Source organism: Tachysurus fulvidraco, chromosome 26 (assembly GCF_022655615.1).
Source record: "Tachysurus fulvidraco isolate hzauxx_2018 chromosome 26, HZAU_PFXX_2.0, whole genome shotgun sequence".
Lineage (NCBI taxonomy): Eukaryota > Metazoa > Chordata > Actinopteri > Siluriformes > Bagridae > Tachysurus > Tachysurus fulvidraco.
Window position 1 is genome coordinate 13,283,281 of NC_062543.1, and position 19,173 is coordinate 13,302,453.

At 35.9% G+C, this 19,173-nt stretch overlaps 3 protein-coding genes across 8 annotated transcripts in view; 2 read left to right on the forward strand and 1 right to left on the reverse strand.

The window, feature by feature from the left end:
* The window catches only part of LOC113640209, a 32,521-nt gene extending 15,320 nt beyond the window's left edge, over positions 1-17,201 (forward strand). The window contains exons 2-6 of one of the 3 annotated variants that reach the window (XM_047809460.1): positions 14,777-14,851; positions 15,032-15,088; positions 15,719-15,843; positions 16,019-16,108; positions 16,630-17,201. In XM_047809460.1, coding sequence (XP_047665416.1) covers positions 14,777-14,851; positions 15,032-15,088; positions 15,719-15,843; positions 16,019-16,108; positions 16,630-16,734 — 452 coding nt within the window. In that variant the 3' untranslated portion in view covers positions 16,735-17,201. Of the gene's footprint in view, positions 1-369; positions 495-729; positions 829-1,516; positions 2,159-14,776; positions 14,852-15,031; positions 15,089-15,718; positions 15,844-16,018; positions 16,109-16,629 lie in introns of those variants that run through there. The other 2 variants (XM_047809458.1, XM_047809459.1) reach the window with 2 other exon arrangements.
* Positions 4,048-9,519, forward strand: LOC113640207. Of its 4 annotated transcripts, none has more exons than XM_027142597.2 (9): positions 4,879-5,442; positions 5,700-5,777; positions 5,939-5,998; positions 6,169-6,213; positions 6,336-6,460; positions 7,408-7,479; positions 7,880-7,965; positions 8,467-8,598; positions 9,114-9,519. In XM_027142597.2, exons 1-8 carry the CDS (start codon positions 5,298-5,300, stop codon positions 8,579-8,581), a joined length of 726 nt encoding a protein of 241 aa, XP_026998398.2. In that variant the 5' UTR covers positions 4,879-5,297; the 3' UTR covers positions 8,582-8,598; positions 9,114-9,519. The 4 variants fall into 4 exon arrangements, with proteins under 4 accessions (XP_047665409.1, XP_047665408.1, XP_026998398.2 ...); XM_027142599.2 differs by having other exon boundaries at positions 4,881-5,442; positions 8,482-8,598; XM_047809453.1 differs by lacking the exon at positions 5,700-5,777 and having other exon boundaries at positions 4,048-5,442.
* A 372-nt stretch (positions 17,202-17,573) lies between the features above and the next one.
* Positions 17,574-18,391, reverse strand: LOC125140312. Its single transcript, XM_047809454.1, has one exon. The coding sequence runs from the start codon at positions 18,288-18,290 to the stop codon at positions 17,601-17,603; it is 690 nt and encodes a 229-aa protein (XP_047665410.1). The 5' UTR covers positions 18,291-18,391; the 3' UTR covers positions 17,574-17,600.
* Between the last annotated feature and the right edge of the window lie 782 nt (positions 18,392-19,173).

Below are 19,173 nucleotides of genomic sequence, written 5' to 3' on the forward strand. Positions count from 1 at the left end.
CACTTTAGACAAGGTGGGGCAGAAATTTTGATCAATCTGAAATCTAACCAAGTTAAATTTCCAATTAAATGAAGTAACAAAAGTTTCATTTATTGTGGCTGAGAGATGCAAAACTTTAATATCTTATAACAATCTGGCTATCACACCCTCACATGATCGTCGGCCTTCCTCGGATGCCCTATGCACAATATGAGCTCCACAAAGACATGGTTTGCTACAGTCAGTGGCCTCACTGAACACCTTTTGATGAATACAAACACTGCATTACCGCTATAGTGGCTGTGTTCATATTGGACTGATCAGGTGTCCAAATATATTTAGAAATGTAGTGTCTTCTAAAACATAATATGGATTTTATTGATTTTCCAGAGATGTGGTATCTTCATGGCAAAGTGTTTTATTTGTTCCGGAGTGATCAGGGTGACTGTGAAACAGCTACATTGTTTTGTGCCCTCAGGAAGGCCAAACTTACAACTGTAACAAAGTCCAACAGGGTATACATACTGTACTGTTCACACACACACACACACACACACACACACACACACACACACACACACACACACACACACACACAAACACACAAATTTATATGTATACATTCTGTAAATATATGTCAATCTGTGCAGCTTACAAATGTCCTAATTCTGTTTCTCTGGGCTATTAAGTGTGTGTGTGTGTGTGTGTGTGTGTGTGTGTGTGTGTGTGTGTGTGTGTGTGTGTGTGTAGGACTGGCTGCATTCACAGATCAATGGAAAGTACATGCTAGTGCAAATGAGCCAGCCACAAAGTTCCGGAGATGGTTTCGATTTTGATACGGTATTTATGGTGAATATTTCTATATTGCATAAAATGCTTCATATTTTCTGAGACATCTCCAGTTAGACTCTGTGATACTAAGGAGATCTGAAGTCCATGATCCTTACACCAATACAACATTTGTTTGACTGTATATTACAATCACACCCCCAGTGTCACCCATATGAGGATGGGTCCCCCTTGAGTTGGGTTCCTCTCAAGGTTTCCTTTACCAATTTAAGGGAGTTTTTCCTTGCCACTGCTGCCTGAGTCACCTCAGACTTGCTCATAGGGGAATAAATACATACACATTGTGAACTATATATATCTACTAATCTTAATTTTTTTATTCTGTTAATTCTTTTTCTTTTATTATTCGTTATTTCTATTATTCCTATGTTTACCTTCTTCTCTATGTTTATGTTCTGTAAAGCTGCTTTGAGACAATATCTATTGTAAAAAGCGCTATACAAATAAACTTGAATTTAATTGAATTTTCCATCTTAATCTCCACTCTGACATCTTACATCAATCTGACCTTTCAGCAAAGTATAAGTCCTACCTTAGAACCTACAATTACAGATGCTGCCACTGGTGACTCCTTTCCGAAAATGCTAAATAAAGACCAGTAAATACCATAAATCAGTACTTTCTGACCAGCAAGAATTTAACAGCACTTTGTTATAATCTTTCTAACCATGTTCACACCTATTTTCAGGTCGATGACGAGTCTGACTGCGAGATCTTCGGTGCGACCTCTCAACTCATTGAGGAGGTGGAACGGGTGGAGGGATGGGTGTGTGAAAGGGCAGCACAGGGGTTAAAATATTAAAGCTTTTTGAGCACTTAAAGGTTCTCCACATTGCGCCCATTGTAAATGCGCCAACAGAGTGAAATAAAAACAGATAAATAAAGAAAAATATGTTCAAATAATGTGAGTAAATGAGTGAGTAAGAAATCAATGGAGCCTAACAAATTATTTATTGATATGTGTTTCATACTTTTGCTGCACAGAATATAAGTAACATTTACAAAATAAAAACAAAGATGCAACGATTCGAATTTCATCATCATCAAAAAAAATATATAAAAATGGTCTTGTCAGTTTTCTAAATAACATTTGGTTGCATTCCTACTGATACACTGTTGTGCAGCATTAAAGGCAATCACAGTGTAACCAAAATTAACAATCACAAACAAAAGCTAATAGTTATTAATGAGGGTTAGAACTAGCAATACATATATTCACATACATACAAATGTAATATATATACACACAAATTCCAAATTCACATATATTTTCATATTTTGTATAGTTTATACTTTTTATTTATATATCTACTTTTGGTTTTATTTTTAATCCTTAATTCCATTCCTTTTTATGCTTGAATACCGGACAGACATAAAAAGCATTTCACTGCACGTCGTACTCTGTATGTATGTGTATGTGACAAATAAAATTTGATTTTATTTGAAACCTCCTTTGTAATTATGTAATTCATATTAAAGTTAAGAAAATCCTTTGCACCAGTTGTGTATGTGGCTGGATGACAGAATCGCTAAGCACTCAAGAGTAACTTCCCTCCAGCAAAAGTGTCAGGTTTATGCACAGGTTTGCATGAATAAATCTCACCATCACTGTTTTTAAAAATATTGTGAAATCCTCAGTAATCATAAACTCCCACCATGTTTCCTCCACTTGTTTTTGAAGGCGGTTTCTCCAGACTCATTGTGAGCCTCTTTTCCCAAAACAGGTTCGTTTTTCTCTTCTCTAAGCTGGATCAGTGACTTTTTCAGTAACTCCAGCTCTCTATCCTTCTCTTCCATCTGTCCTCTGAAATATTCCTCCATCTTTGATTTGGAGGTCAATATATATCTCTGGATTTCAGGAATCATGATTTTCACAAGTCTTCTCTCTTCCTCCATTCCAGCCTCTCCTTCATAGGCCGTGTTATGGTTTCTGTTGTTAAAATGGTTTGTCTATGATTTCAGTAAATATCCCAAATATCATTTGGGTATGATTTTTACATCTTAAACCTCTAACATTGACTGACGTACTGTATTAAAAATGAACAAGTAAACAAACACTAGTTGTTGTTTTTTTTTCTCTTCTTCTCTGTAGCATGTATCTGCTGCCATCTACTGGATGTAGTGTTCAGTCCGGCTCGGGGGATAAATCTGTGATATACAAAACAGAATTTTCATTTTCGGCGGAACTACCAGCAGATGGTGGTACTGAGCTTCAGGGTTTGAGTGGCGTTTGGTTCTATCAGTTTACCCGCTTTTCTGGCCCTGTCACCCTCATCAACATAATGCAAGGTTGCCAAGTCTCACGCATTCACACGCAGACTCGTGCAGTAGTGAGGGGAAAAATCGCGCCGCATGATCTCGCAAAGTAACGCGCAGAGGGACCAGACAGACAGTGTAGTGAGTTTTTTGTTACAATTGTGAGAGAAATACACAATTTATTCCCATAAACTGTGCAGTCAGCCGTTCTCCCTCCCATCTGCACCGTGTGAATTGTGAACGTATTGAGTTACAGGGCACTTCGTGTCTCCGTCCAGTTTAGATTAGTAACTAATACTGTAGGTCTATGCTGTTACTTTATATAGAATTAAGTTAGCATTAGCAGAGTTGTTTGTTTTGCAGCACTGAGCAGTTATTTTACAAAACTTTATCATAAAAAACAGTACAAAAGCATTTCCAGATGACAAATATCTGGCCTAGTAGTTAATTGTTATTTATTGTTATTTAATGTTAATTATTGTTGAACAGAATGTCAAGTCAACGACATCCCATATTAAAATGATTTTATTTATATCAATTCAGTGGTAAATTGATCAAATAAATTTGTTTACTTTAAAAAACGTACATACTTGCATATAGATTAACAATTTTTTACAAAGATTTTCTTTTTAAAACAGCTGACACTTAAGATTTTACATGTGTGGAGTCAAATCATGTATTCAGAATTACTTCCTGGAATTGGAAATTGGATTTTAAACATTTCTATATTTTGATGTTTGATTTATGTTAACATGCAGGACAGTGTTTTTAAGTTCCACAAACCTGTGACTACATGTTTTGCGCCATTGTACAATAACTGTTCAGTTTTTATGCATAATCACTTAAATAAATTTTAAACTGGGTAAAAGTGTTGTTGAAATTTCACATACTATTTAGGTTGTTCATAATATATTTTTCTAAAAGAACAATTCATTTAATATAAAGACTTTTATAATTCACTTCTTCTTTGCACTGATACAAAGAAAAAAGTGGACTTATTGTTAGTTCTATGTAGTTTTGCTATCAGTTTACTGGTCCGACCCCCTTGAGATCAGATTAAGCTGTATGCGGCCCCCAGACCAAAATGAGTTTGTCACCCCTGTATTAGAAATGCAGTATGATGTACAGCAAATGACCGTATGTATTTTTTGACTTGTATGCTTGACTTGTATGGCTTTTAATTTATTTATTTATTTATTTATTTACACTTAAAAATATTGACTGAAATTTCCCCTGAAGAGAATTTGGCACTTGGTTTCACCACCAACAACAACAATAGAACAAGTGTCTAAGGTCAGGCAGGGAAATACATTTACAAGGTTATATATCTAAAATTTTAAGTGATTGATTCACACCCTTTGTTTTTCAGGGTACTGATAAATGTTCATAGGAGATTTGTTCCAAAATGGAAAAAAGAAAAAAACATTTCTTCACGAAAAGCTTCACAGTGTTAATTAAAACTTTATTTTTGTGGTAATAATATCAGTACATCCAAAATTGCTATATTTCCTACATCCTATTTCCTTCTGATGACATGTTAAGAATCAGTAGATCGGTCCTTCTTCACCTAAGATAGACTAAAAATACTATCCAGCTAAAGGGTTACCTTTTACTTTGTTGATGAATATTAGTTCATGTAATTAGAATATTAGAAATATTCATGTTCATAAACATGATCAGCTTTCATTTTCACTATGAATATCTCCTGTGTTGGTTACATTTTTTAACTCCACGTCTCAGTAAAAGCTGTTAATTTTGTAGGCTAACACACATTCTTTTTCTTTTTAAATAATTTTTCATTTGTTTAAAATTGTTGTCTTATTGTCTTTAATTTCAGTGAATATCATTCTGACTGGCTGTATGGTACTGTTTCCTTTTGGGGTGATTTTATGTCTAAAACTTCTAGCAATGACTTACTTCATAAAAATTGCCAAGTAAACAAAAATGATTTGTTGCATTCAAGGAGCACTCTTTTTCTATCCTACACATACAGCATGGTTTAGCTTTTTCATTTACAACAAATAAACTACACAAGACTGGAGCATACATCTATTTTTATCATGTAGGAGAAAAAATACAGAAGTCGATGAAAAAGTGGGCTGTACTGTACATGTGCTGTTCTAACATTTACTGTGTCAGAGGTTGCAGGGCATCTGGCAGTCTTTAAAACCACAAGTCTTGCTTGTTTGTCAGTCTCTTTGGCTGATTGTTGAATGATGGAGCTGCAGCAGAAGCATTGTGTGTCACTAAATGTGTATGATATTCAAGAACAAAGAAAGACTGAGGACATCTATCAGACTCTACAGACCCCACCAACTCTACAGACCCCACCAACAGTAATCACAAGAAAAGCTTCAGGTAAGTAAGGGGTGGATGGATGAACACACAGATGGATGGACAAACTGCTGATTGAATGCCAGAGTGTATAAAACTGTGTACAGTTGAGTGAAGGCTATGAAATTATAGACGTAGACCAGTACCTGGAAAAAATGGATTATTTTTGTAGGTAATGATTTATCATTAAAATGGTTTCAAGCAAAAGGAAAACACTTCAATCACCCACTGTGATCATTTTCATTGTGATATTAAATTGATGTTCTGTTTTACGTATGTAGGGAAAAAGATAACTGTTCCACTCCTCATCATAAACATCCTCTTACTGACCACCATCCTTTTGGTTGTGGGGATACACTGTGAGTTTTATCTGTTTGTTGCATGCAAAATGTCACTTGGTCTACAGTATGTGCATTCAGTGTATCACACTTTTGTGTTCACAGCACAACCTGAATTCAGTGTTTAAGAGGACATAAATGGACATCAACATAAATATAAATAATCTTTTTTTATCTTGTAGATCACCACTTTAGACAAACAGAGGAAGAAAAAGTGTTAAATGCCCAGAAGATAAACCAAGGTAAAATGTCCAATCAAATCATTAAACATATTGTTCATTCACTTGTTCTATACAGTATATGCTTTCAATATATCACACATTTGTGTGGGAACACAGCATAACCTGAATTCAATGTTTAAAAGGACACACACACACACACATATATATATAAAATCTTTTTTATCTTGCAGTTTACCACTTTAGACAAACAGAGGAAGAAAAAGTGTTAAACCAAGGTAAAATGTCCAATCAAATCATTAAACATATTGTTCATTCATACTGACCAAAAGATAAGTTTTTTTTCCAATATTCCAAATATATCAGTAAACATGTTATGCACTTTTTTTGTATCTTCCAGAGATGTGGTATCTCCATGATGGCACGTTTTATTTGTTCTGGATGAACCACAGTGACTGCAATACTGCTTATGAGTTTTGTCAGGAGAGGAGCGCCAAGCTTGCCACAGTAACAGCAGACAACAGGGTACTGTACACATACATACACACACACACACACACACACACACACACACACACACACACACTCAAACACACACCGAAACACACACACACACACTCAAACACACACTCAAACACACACCGAAACACACACCGAAACACACACACACACACACACACACACACACACACACACAATATACATATACATACTTATTATATACAATTAACAAATCAAGTAACAAATTAAGTTCATTTAAATGATAAGCTTTGTTCTGGTATTGTTTTTAACATGGATAATTGATTGGTTTTCTCTTGGATGAATCTCTATTACCATCTTTATTAACCCATAGCAAAGTTTAATCGATTTGCTAGATTTGCCAAGAAGCTATTCTATTTGAACGGAGATAATTAAAAATATATCTTTTAGGAAATTTATTTATTTATTTATTTTTTTGGAGATTTGAGCTTTTAAGGTATTGATTCAATGAGCATTATTTATGGTTTTTAGTTGACATTGAAGGGACTCTATAAATTCTTACAGCCTGAATCGACAAACTAAAACTCTTTTCATCAAAGCCCTGTGATATCCGCTTGTATGTGGTTAAAATGTGTGAAAGTAGTGTAAGTTCCTGTATTTATATTCTTCTTTCAAACATTGTTAGTTCTTTGTTTGTTTGTACTTAAGTTTGTAATGTCTTCAGATGTACTGAGTTGACAAACTTTTACCTACACTGGTTATTTTATCAGTTTAAGTTACTCATATGTGCAGTTTATGGATTCACATTTACTGATTGTAGGCCTCGTCATCACTCATTTTAACCACAGCTCATGTCTATGTTAGCTCTTTTTTTGTCTACCATCATCAGTTGACATGGACCACCATAAGACCTATATCAAATCAATAAGTGAATAAAGCAGTTTTTCTGTTCTAAATACGTCCTAATTCTGTTTCTATGTCTGTGTGTGCAGGAATGGCTGCAATCACAAATCAATGGAAAGCACCTGCTAGTGCAAAGAAATGACTTGGATTACGATTATACAGTATGTATATGGTATTCTTCATGTATATGATACTTTGCAGTATCATATGCTTTATATATTTCCCTGACTGCAGCAGAGAGAAACGCACATTGTTTTGGATCGCTGAGGTCCATCATAATCTTCCTGGCCTCAGTTCGACACTGCTTGCTTTAGTCAACAGGTTAATGATAACAGGTTGAGGAGCTCATAGTGGATTGTATGCTTAGCTGGTTAGACCACCTGCTGGAGAGCTCACCTACCCTGCTAGGTGCTGTTCCTATTCTAGGATGTGTCCCATCAGGATGTTCTTAATGATGCAGATCTCGAAAGTCCTTAGCACCTGAAGTTTTTAATCGTCCAAGGTAGTAAATTCACTCCTGGGCCTTCTTCACCAGTGCCTTTTTTTTTTATCTCTTTTCAGGATTTCGAGCCTAACTGTACAACGTTTGGTGAGTCGTCTGATCTCAGTGAGCAGGCAGAGGGATGGGTGTGTGCTTCTGTCCAAAGGTAAAGTACCTGCTCCAAACACAGAAAAAAAAGCTTTGCTTAACATTTCCATGGATATCACATTGACCCAGGGCCTTGTATACAATATTTACTTAGTATGTCTTGTCTTTTTTCTCACTTGTTACCAATATTAACAGCCTTTTTAAAATGAAAATAGACGAAATGCATTTAATGTCTTCAGGAGTCACAGATGGCACAATTTGCATATATAGGAGTGTAAATAAGAAATTGGGGAAATCAAATTAGGTAAAATTTCCTGTTTAAGTTATTAGAGTCCATAAGAATTCCGGAAATATTTCAAGAGGAAAAAACTACAGCAAAGGCAAAGCCAAACAACTGAGGTATTACTACACACACACTAGCATACTAGTGGAGAATGGTTTATGCTTCAATGCTTCAAGTCATCAGCAAGTTTTCGTAGCACAAATTGAACATTTGAAGCAGAAGACTATGAAACAACATGATGAAACACATTTTCATTTGTGACAATTGTTTATAAAGGTTTTTTACTGTCAGGAGAGGTTTTCCAATCGTTGCAGACTCCTTTGAATTCTGGGATTTTAGCACCGATGAGATGATGCCAATAATTTATGAAGATGATTCCGAGCAAAACTGAACTGCTGGTTATCCCAGGTAAGTCATACCCAGGTCGGGATCTTCCTGCACTCTGATCACTCTCTGATCTCCCCTTTGGCCAGTGGAGTAACCATGGACAGTTGATTGTGCATGTCAGTCTGGATAAGGGCATCTGATCTTGATCTTTCCTGAATCGTTCTAAAAAAAATTGTTCTTCTTTAAAAACACTTTAATTGTTTAACACATAATCATGCCACATGTAAATCAGTTAGAATGTCAGTCTGGAAATACAGCATGAGGATCATTGTATTAGATCACATTGTTCTAGTTATCTGTAATTATCCCAAACCTCTACAGCATCAGCATTAATTTTAGCTCCCAGTGACCTTTCATAACAAAAAAGGGTGAATAAATTACAAGTGCTGCTAAAGCTTAAAAATTGTATTAGCAACTAATTACATAATATTAAAAACACTGCTAGCTAGCCAATATGTGTATTTCATCATCATTTTGTGAACAGGACAGGCAAGAGAGAATAAATGTTAAAGTAATGTTTGTCTCATATTTTCAAGGGTTATCAGGGTTGTGTATAGGTGTTGAAGATCCGAATTATGGCAGCCCCAACACTGACAATCTGCTACAGTTGGGACCCTGAACAAAACTCTTGACCTTCTCAGTTCCGTGCGTGTGGCATCTACCTCAGCTTCCTAAAAAACTACAGAACAAGCAACTTATTGTGTTAGTGTTTGTGTGATAAATGTTTAGTTAACTTTGTAGACAGTTATAATTTACTCCCTCTACTCCGACTCCCTCTAAAACATCTCTGTTTGTTTTAACTTTGCTTTATTTGCTGCATTGTGCATTTTTTGTATTATTAAATTTAAGATTGGAAAAAGTGACGTTGATGATGATGATGATGATGACGATGATGATGATGGAACAACTGTTTATAGCCACTATGAATAGATTTTTTTAAAATATGACTTCATATAAATTCAATAAATTTATTTTCAATAAATTCAACTTGCATGTTTTCTTTTTTTTTTCCAAGTGTATTTCAGGATTTAGAAGATAAAACAAAGAGTATACTTGATCTACTTGATGTCCTTATTAAAATTTATCATAGTCTAAGTAAAAGAAATATATAAAACATACTGAAACAACTTTTGTGGTCTTATCTGGAACAGAAACTGCAAGTAGGTGAAAATGTGGGTTTTAGTGGCTGTGAAATGCTGTGTGAGGTTGCACTTCATCACAATGTAAAAAAAACTCTAGCCTTGCTTTACATATCCAGGTTCTTCATTCTCTTTGGTCATTGTAGATAAGATTTCTTTGGACAATGGAGCTCTTTTGTAATTATGTAATTCATATTAAAGTTAAGAACATCATTTGCACCAGTTGTGTATGTGACTGGATGACAGAATCGCTAAGCACTCAAGAGTAACTTCCCTCCAGCAAAAGTGTCAGGTTTATGCACAGGTTCACATGAATAAATCTCACCATCACTGTTTTTAAAAATATTGTGAAATCCTCAGTAATCATAAACTCCCACCATGTTTCCTCCACTTGCTTTTCAAAGCGGTTTCTCCAGATTATGAGCCTCATTTCCCAATATGTTCGTTTTTCTCTTCTTTAAGCTGGGTCAGTGTCTTTTTCAGTAACCCCAGCTCTCTATCCTATGAAATATTCCTCTAGCTTTGGTTTGGAGGTCAATATATATCTCTGGATTTCAGGAATCATGATTTTCACAAGTCTTCTCTCTTCCTCCATTCCATCCTCTCCTTCATAGGCCCTGTTATGGTTTCTTTTGTTAAAATGGTTTGTCTATGATTTCAGTAAATCTCCCAAATATCCTTTGGGTATGATTTTTACGTCTTAAACCTCTAATATTGACTGGCGTACTAAAAATGAACAAGTAAACAAATACTTGATATTGCTTTTGTTTTTGTTTTTTATCTGTAGCATGTATCTGCTACCATCTACTGGACATAGTGTCCAAATAGTCAATGAAGGTATTAGACATACAGTATGATGTCCAGCAAGTGACCTCATTCTTGCTTAATTCACATCTTATTCCATATGGCTTTAATTTATTTATTTATTCATTCATTCATTCATTCATTCATTCATTTATTTATATTGACTGCAATTTCACCCAAAGAAAATTTAGGACACTTAGTTCCACCAACAACAACAACAATAATAGAACAAGTGTCAACGATCTTGCAGGGAAATACATTAACAAGGTTATACATCTAAAATTATAAGTCAATCTTCTAATAGACTTTCTGTTATTTGTTAGCAATGAATGTGCTTGATCTTTTCCCCCTGGTAAAATCACACACACACACACACACACACACACACACACACACACACACACACACACACACACACACACACACACACACACACACACACACACACACGCACACACACACACCCCACTTTTTTTAACTGAATCAAACATTAACTTTTCCAGAAAGAAAAGACAAAGTCAAGGGTACTGATGAATGTTCATAGGAGATTTGTTCCAAAATTTTAAATAAACATTTCTTCACGAAAAGCTTCACGGTGTTAATAAAACATTATTTTTGTAGTAATAATATCAGAACATCCATAATTGTCCATAATTGTTATATTTCTTACATCCTATTTCCTTCTGATGACATGTTAAGAATCAGTAGATCGGTCCTTCTTCATCTCATGGCATTAAATTGACATTGAAGTAACTTTGTAAATTCTTACAGAGTGATTGGACAAACTAAAACTCTTTTATTTTGCATCAAAGCCCTGTGATATTCGCTTGTATGAGGTTTAAATGTGTGGAAGAAGTGTACGTTCCTGTATTGATATTGTTGTAAGAGCATCTGCCGGGACTCCTAAAGATGGAGATGCAGAATTTTTCAGATCTCAATGCTATGCTGAACAAGAATGCAACCCACCTCATTACAAAGATACACCTAGGTCAATCATAAATCTGTCAGTAAGAAGACAAACAAAGATCAATAATAGAAAGAAGCAGAAAAACAAGAAAAGAAAGGAAAGGCGTAAGGCTAAAAAAACAGGCAGAGATGGAGAAGAAAATCTAAAAGAGTGAGCATTTGGTTAAGGACATAAAACAGTTAAATATGAATGACTAAAAGAAGACAACTGATCAGACGCTGTCTCTTTATAGCTGGAAGAAGATACTGAAAGAAAGAAGAAAGAAAGTTTTATTTCCAGAAGTTCAAGAGAACTCTGAATCTCTTTTCTTTTCATATATTCTTTTTGATAAATGAATGAATAGGTTGCTAAGTCTACTTTGAATTAGATCTTGTATGATTATGATTTTTGCAGTGAAATTATTAAAGCTCACTGTGACACTTATCCACTTTAGAATTTGCTCATGTCATAGTATAGCACTCGCAGTGAAAATATTGATAACATATTTCAAACCTTGTTACGAGAATTTGGCTGAGAACATTATGCTCTAGTTACTGAAACCACAAAGTATCAGTCATATGTAACCACAGCTTTTCAGCTATAGGAGGTTAACTGCAACCATATAACCATATACAATTATTAACCTTTAGAGATGAGGAATAAACATGTTTAACACTCCAAGTGTCACAGCCGGTAATGTTAATTGATTTGGACGATGTAAGGTCCAAAGAGGTCAGAACTCACAACGAAATCCAATTTAAAATGTCATAAAGTATAAAAAACCAGGGAAATGTTATCTAAGTGTGCATTCTATTGTAGGCAGGCTCAGTGCATGTTATACTATACAAATGCAGGCGTACACTTGGAGAGAGTATCTGGGTTTGTTACTGTCTTTGCATTCTAATTAGTTTTACTTATTCTAATACTGTTTGATTATTTGAAGGAGATTTTTATTTGTATGTTTATTTTATTTTACTTTACTCTATATTACACACATCTATCTGTATTACATTGCTTTTAATAAAAGCAAGACAAAAAGGTCTAAGTCTGACACCTTCATCTAAAGATTCAAACAATAGTTTAGGTAGAAGAACTTGAAGAGGATCCTTTGTTAGAAGACCGAAGGACCTGTGTTCAAGGTAAGGCCAACTCTGGAAGTTGATCTTGTGTTTTCAAAACTAACTTGTGCTGCTAAAGCTTAAAAATTCTATTAGCAACTAATTACATAATATTAAAAAAGATGTTTTGCAAACATAAATAAACACTGCTAGCTAGCCAACATGTGTATTTCATAATCATTTTGTGAACAGGACAGGCAAGAGAGAATAAATGTTAAAGTAATGTTTGTCTCATATTTTGCAGGGTTTTGAGGTTTGGTAGGCGATTCAGACACTGGCACTGACCATCTGCTACAGTTGGGACCCAGAACAGAACTCTTAACCTTCTCAGCTCCGTGCGTGTGGCATCGACCTCAGCTTCCTAAAAAGCAACAGAATAAGCAACTAATTGTGTTAATGTTTGTGTGATAAATGTTTGGTTAACTTTGTAGACAGTTATAATTTACTCCCTCTACTCAGACTCCCTCTAAAACATCTCTGTTTCTTTTAACTTTGCTTCATTTGCGGCATCTTGCATTTTTTTGTATTATTAAATTTAAGATTGGAAAAAGTGATGATGATGATGGAACAACTGTTTTTAGCCACTATAAATATATATTTTATGACTTCATTCTTGAATAAATTCAACTTGCATGTCTTCTAGTGTTTTTTTCCCCCAAGTCTCATTTTGTTAACTAAGTTCAAAGATTTTATGTCTAAAACTTCTAGCAATGACTTACTTCATAAAAATTGCCAAGTAAACAAAAATGATTTGTTGCATTCAATGAGCACTTATTTTCTATCCTAAACCTACTGTACAACATGGTTTAGACAGGGGACCAGGGGAGGAAGGAGACAGACCCATACGCAATAAAGACAAGACAGTAAAAGATGAGAACTAAGACAATACAAATGACGACACTTAACAATGACTAAGGCACACGTAACTAATGATTCCACGCTGCCATCGGCAATGCTGCTCACTTTAATACATAAGATAACGAGACACAATTAGGAACAGGTGTGGAGACAGGGAGGAGCAGACGAAGGCGGGGCAGACATGTGACAACAACAATAACAGTAGCCAGAAGTCCGGACTGATCCCTGACACCATTTATTTATTTATTTTTTTAGTTTTACAGCTGTACAGAGGAAAGACAAGAAAAGAAGAAAAAACAAAACAAAACAAAAAGTGAGACAAAACACCAAGCTCAAGGAGACAAAACAACAAGATCAAAAACAAACGTATATAAACATACTCAAATACATACAGGACTGTCATACTACAAACACTTTTTTCCCTTTAAAACTCCTTAATAACCTCCTTATTAATCAGAAGATTCTGAATGTTTTACATTTTACATGTTACATTCAAAGCTGTGTTTGTACTTTTTATTTATTTTATTCAGAAGAAATTCAGTCTCTGTTGTCTGTTACTTGACATGTAGTAAAGACAACTACAGTATTGCTTTCCATTCAAGTGCCATACACATTCAGACTCTTGAAATTTGACAATAAATTATATAGAAATGTATGTGCTTTATTGATTTTATTAACATGAGGGTACACTATTTTAAGTGACAATATAAGATTCGGACCTTTGCTGGAAGGAAATTTTAGAAACTGGACCTCTTTGAATTTTAATTGAATACCCCTGATTTAGAAGATAAAACAGAGAGAATACTTCATGTCCTTATTAATATTTATCACAGTCTGAGTAAAAGAAATATATAAAACATACTGAATCAACTTTCTTGTGTTTTTATCTGGAACAGAAACTGCAATTAGGCGGAAATGTGTTTTTTTTGGTGTCTGTGAAATGCTGTCTGTGAGGTTGCACGTCATCACAATGTAAAAAAAACTCTAGCCTTGCTTGACGTATCCAGGTTCCTCAATCTCTTTGGTCATTGTAGATAAGATTGTTTTGGACAATGGAGATGCAGCAGAGACTCTCCAGGTCACAGAATGTGTATGAACAAACAAAGAGAAACAAACCAAAACTGAGACAACATACCGGCAGCTCCCACCAAAATATTCTGCAAGAAATGCTCCAGGTAATCAAGAGTTAAAATCTGAATGCACAGATCCAGTAGGTGAACAAACTAAAGGATGTTCGAATGGCTAATGATTGGTCTATATATTTCATTTATTGTCAATAATTAAAACAGATACTATTGTGATATTAATTTATATGAATTGTTTTTAAAATGTAGGGAAGAAGATAATGGTGCTACTTATCATCATGAACATTTTACTGACCGCCGTCCTTTTGGTTACGGTGATACACTGTGAGTCGTGTACATTTTATCTTGGAAAATGTGTTTGTGTTTAACTTCAAGTGTGAGAATCATAACAATGATTAGTTACTGATTTAAGTACAGAGAGTAAACTACACCGACACAGACAATGATTTTGGGAGAAATAACAGAAAAAAGAGATACCATTAATAGTCATTTGTTCTTTTGTAGACCACCACTTTAGACAAATATGGCCAGCAGTGTTGGACAACCAGAAGACTAACCAAGGTAAATCTGACAGATAGAGATACTTGGCTTTGCATTCCTCCTTTAGGGTGAAATAAAACATTGAACTTGTTCTTTTGTCGACTGTCACTTTAGATCACTTTTCAACCTCATTGAACACTCACTCACTCACTCACTCATTTTCTACCGCTTATCCGAACTTCTCGGGTCACGGGGAGCCTGTGCCTATCTCAGGCATCATCAGGCATCAAGGCAGGATACACCCTGGATGGAGTGCCAACCCATCGCAGGGCACACACACACTCACACATTCACTCACACACTTACACACTACAGACAATTTTCCAGGGATGCCAATCAACCTACCATGCATGTCTTTGGACCGGGGGATGAAACCGGGGTGCTCGGAGGAAACCGCAGAGGCACGGGGAGAACATGCAAACTCCACACACAAGGCAGAGGCGGGAATCGAACCCCCAACCCTGGAGGTGTGAAGCAAACGTGCTAACCACTAAGCCACTGTGCCCCCCTCTCATTGAACACCTTTTGATGAATACAAACACTGCATTACCGCTATAGTGGCTGTGTTCATATTGGACTGATCAGGTGTCCAAATATATTTAGAAATGTTGTGTCTTCTAAAACTAAATATGGATTTTTTTGATTTTCCAGAGATGTGGTATCTTCATGGCGAAGTGTTTTATTTGTTCTGGAGTGATCAGGGTGACTGTGAAACAGCTACACAGTTTTGTGCCCTCAGGAAGGCCAAACTTACAACTGTAACAAAATCCAACAGGGTATACACACACACACACACACACACACACACACACAAATATATATAAGCTGTAAATATATGTCGATCTGTGCAGCTTACAGAAATTCTGTTTCTTTGGGCTATTAAGAGTGTGTGTGTGTGTGTGTGTGTGTGTGTGTGTGTGTGTGTGTGTGTGTGTGTGTATGTGTGTGTAGGACTGGCTGCATTCACAGATCAATGGAAAGCACATGCTAGTGCAAATGAACCAGCCACAAAGTTCCGGAGATGGTTTCGATTCTGATACGGTATTTATAGTGAATATATCTATATTGTATAAAATGCTTCATATTTTCCACCTTAATCTCCACTCTGACATCTGACATCAATCTGACCTTTCAGCAAAATGTATAACTAAACCGAACAAACTAGACGGCTGCATTGTAAATGTAATGAATAAAACATTACTGGGTGTGCTGATATTTTTAATGCTCTGGAACTTCTACTAACAAAGTTCCTCTCTTCATTAACACCATTGCAGATGTGGGCAGTTGTTCCCTCGAAAGTGTTTCTTTCTTCTCTCACTTGAGATTTTAAGACATTATAAGACATCTTGTCATGATGCTAAACAGAGCATAGCATAAGTCCTACCTTAGAACATACAATTACAGGTGCTGACACTAGTGACTCCCTACGAAAATGCTAAATAAAGACCAGTAAATACCATAAATCAGTACTTTCTGACCAACAAGAATTCAACAGCACTTTGGTATAAAACTAATGTTACCAAATGTTTCATCTTTCTGACCATGTTCACACCTATTTTCAGGTCGATGACGAGTCTGACTGCGAGATCTTCGGTGCGACCTCTCGACTCATTGAGGAGGTGGAACGGGTGGAGGGATGGGTGTGTGAAAGATCAGCGCAGGGGTGAAATATTAAAGCTTTTTGAAGTTTACAAATGGAATACAGGACATTTAGGAAACAATGGATCGGTGTTGTCCAAATGCATGAGAGTTCACAAGTGTGCACTAGACGCAATTAATGTTTATCATATTTACAATATGTGTTGATGACTTTACCAGGAATGAGGAGCCAAGAGGAGTAACAGTTACAAATCTTTCAGGAAAGTTTCATTCATAGTTCAGTGTAAATGCGACAATAGCGTAAAGTAAAAAACAGATGAAAAAGAAAAAAAATTTGAAATAAAGTGAGTACGAAATCAATGGAGCCTAACAAATGTTTATTGATATGTGTTTCATATTTTTGCTGCACAGAATGTAAGTAACATTTACAAAATAAAAACTGTTTTTGGTTGAAAATGCATGCAAAGATTCGAATTTCATCACCATCATCATCATCATCCTCAAAAAAAAATAAAAATAGTAATCATGTAATTCCTGTTAAAGTTAAGAAAATCATTTGTACCAGTTGTGTATGTGGCTGGATGACAGAATCGCTAAGTGCTCAAGAGTAACTTCCCTCAACTTCCCTCCAGCAAAAGTGTCAGGTTTATGCACAGGTACACTCAATCATTTTCTACCGCTTTATCCAAACTTCTCGGGTCACGGGGAGCCTGTGCCTATCTCAGGCGTCATTACCATGCATGTCTTTGGACCGGGGGAGGAAACCGGAGTACCCGGAGGAAACCCCCGAGGCACGGGGAGAACATACAAACTCCACACAGACCAGGAGAGGCGGGAATCGAACCCCGACCCTGGAGGTGTGAGGCGAACGTGCTACCCACTAAGCCACCGTGCCCCCATTGCACAGGTACAAACATTGTGAAATCCTGAGTAATCATAAACTCCCACCATGTTTCCTCCACTTGTTTTTGAAGGCGGTTTCTCCAGACTCATTATGAGCCTCTTTTCCCAAAACGGGTTCGTTTTTCTCTTCTCTAAGCTGGGTCAGTGTCTTTTTCAGTAACTCCAGCTCTCTATACTTCTCTTCCATCTGTCCTCTGAAATATTCCTCCATCTTTGATTTGGAGGTCAAAATATATCTCTGGATTTCAGGAATCATGATTTTCACAAGTCTTCTCTCTTCCTCCATTCCAGCCTCTCCTTCATAGGCCTTCCTTATATCTTCCACCTTTTGTCTGAGTATCCCCTTCAACTCTCTCCTCTCCCACTCTACTTTTTCATTTAGTATATTAATTACATTGTCAATCTTTGTCCTCTTTTGCATCTCTCCATCTAGTTCCCCTTTCAGTTTTTCTTTTTTCACTTCATCCATTTCCTCTTTAATTTTTCCTTCCAGATCAGCTACTTGATTGTTCAGCTGTGTAATATCTTTTTCATGCTCTTGGATCATTCCTTCTATCTTTTTCAGAGATTTCTGGAGCTCCTCCTCTAGTTTCACTTCCACTTCTCGTTCTTCTTTGGCTATCTTCTTTTCTTTAATACACAAAATTATTTTTTCAATCTTAGACTCTGTTTCCAGGTAGAGCTCACTGCTGAGGAATCTTCCTTTATTTCTGACCACCATCTTCTCTATCTTCTCCAGCAGCTCTGATACCTGAGAACCATCTTCACTCTCTTTAATATTGAGACAGTGAAACCTATTCCCACAGTTCTTTACAAGTCTCTGGACCTATCTGGTCTCCTGATTGGATAAATTCCTCAATATTCTTCTTCTGAACTTCATCAGAAACAGTAAAATGGAAGAAAGCAGTCTCCCACCATTTCTCTCCAAAGACCTCTTCAATCTTTCATTTTCACTATGAATATTTCCTGTGTTGGTTACATTTTTAACTCCAGGTCTCAGTAAAAGCTGTTTATTTTGTAGGCTAACACACATTCTTTTTCTTTTTAAACCATTTTTCATTCATTATCAATTGTTGTCTTATTGTCTTTAATTTCAGTAAATATCATTCTGACTGGCTGTATGGTACTGTTTCCTTTTGGGATGATTTTATGTCTAAAACTTCTAGCGATGATTTACTTCATAAAAATTGCACTTATTTTCTATCCTAAACTTACAAAATGGTTTAGGTTTTTCATTTACAATTAAACCTCACAAGACTACCATGTACACCTTCCTTTTTTTTTTTTTTTTTTTTTTTTTTTTTTTTTTTTTACTGGACCATACATCTATTTTTATCATGTATGAGAAAAAATACAGAAGTAGGAGGAGAAGTGGGCTGTACATGTGCTGTGTTAACACTTAGTGTGTCAGAGGTTTCAGGACAGCATTTAAAACCACAAGTCTTGCTTGGTGTATATGAGTTTGTCGGTCTCTTTGGCTGATTGTTGAACGATGGATCTGCAGCAGAAGCATTGTGTGTCACTAAATGTGTATGACATTCAAGAACAAAGAAAGACTGAGGACATCTATCAGACTCTACAGACCTCACCAACTCTGCAGACAC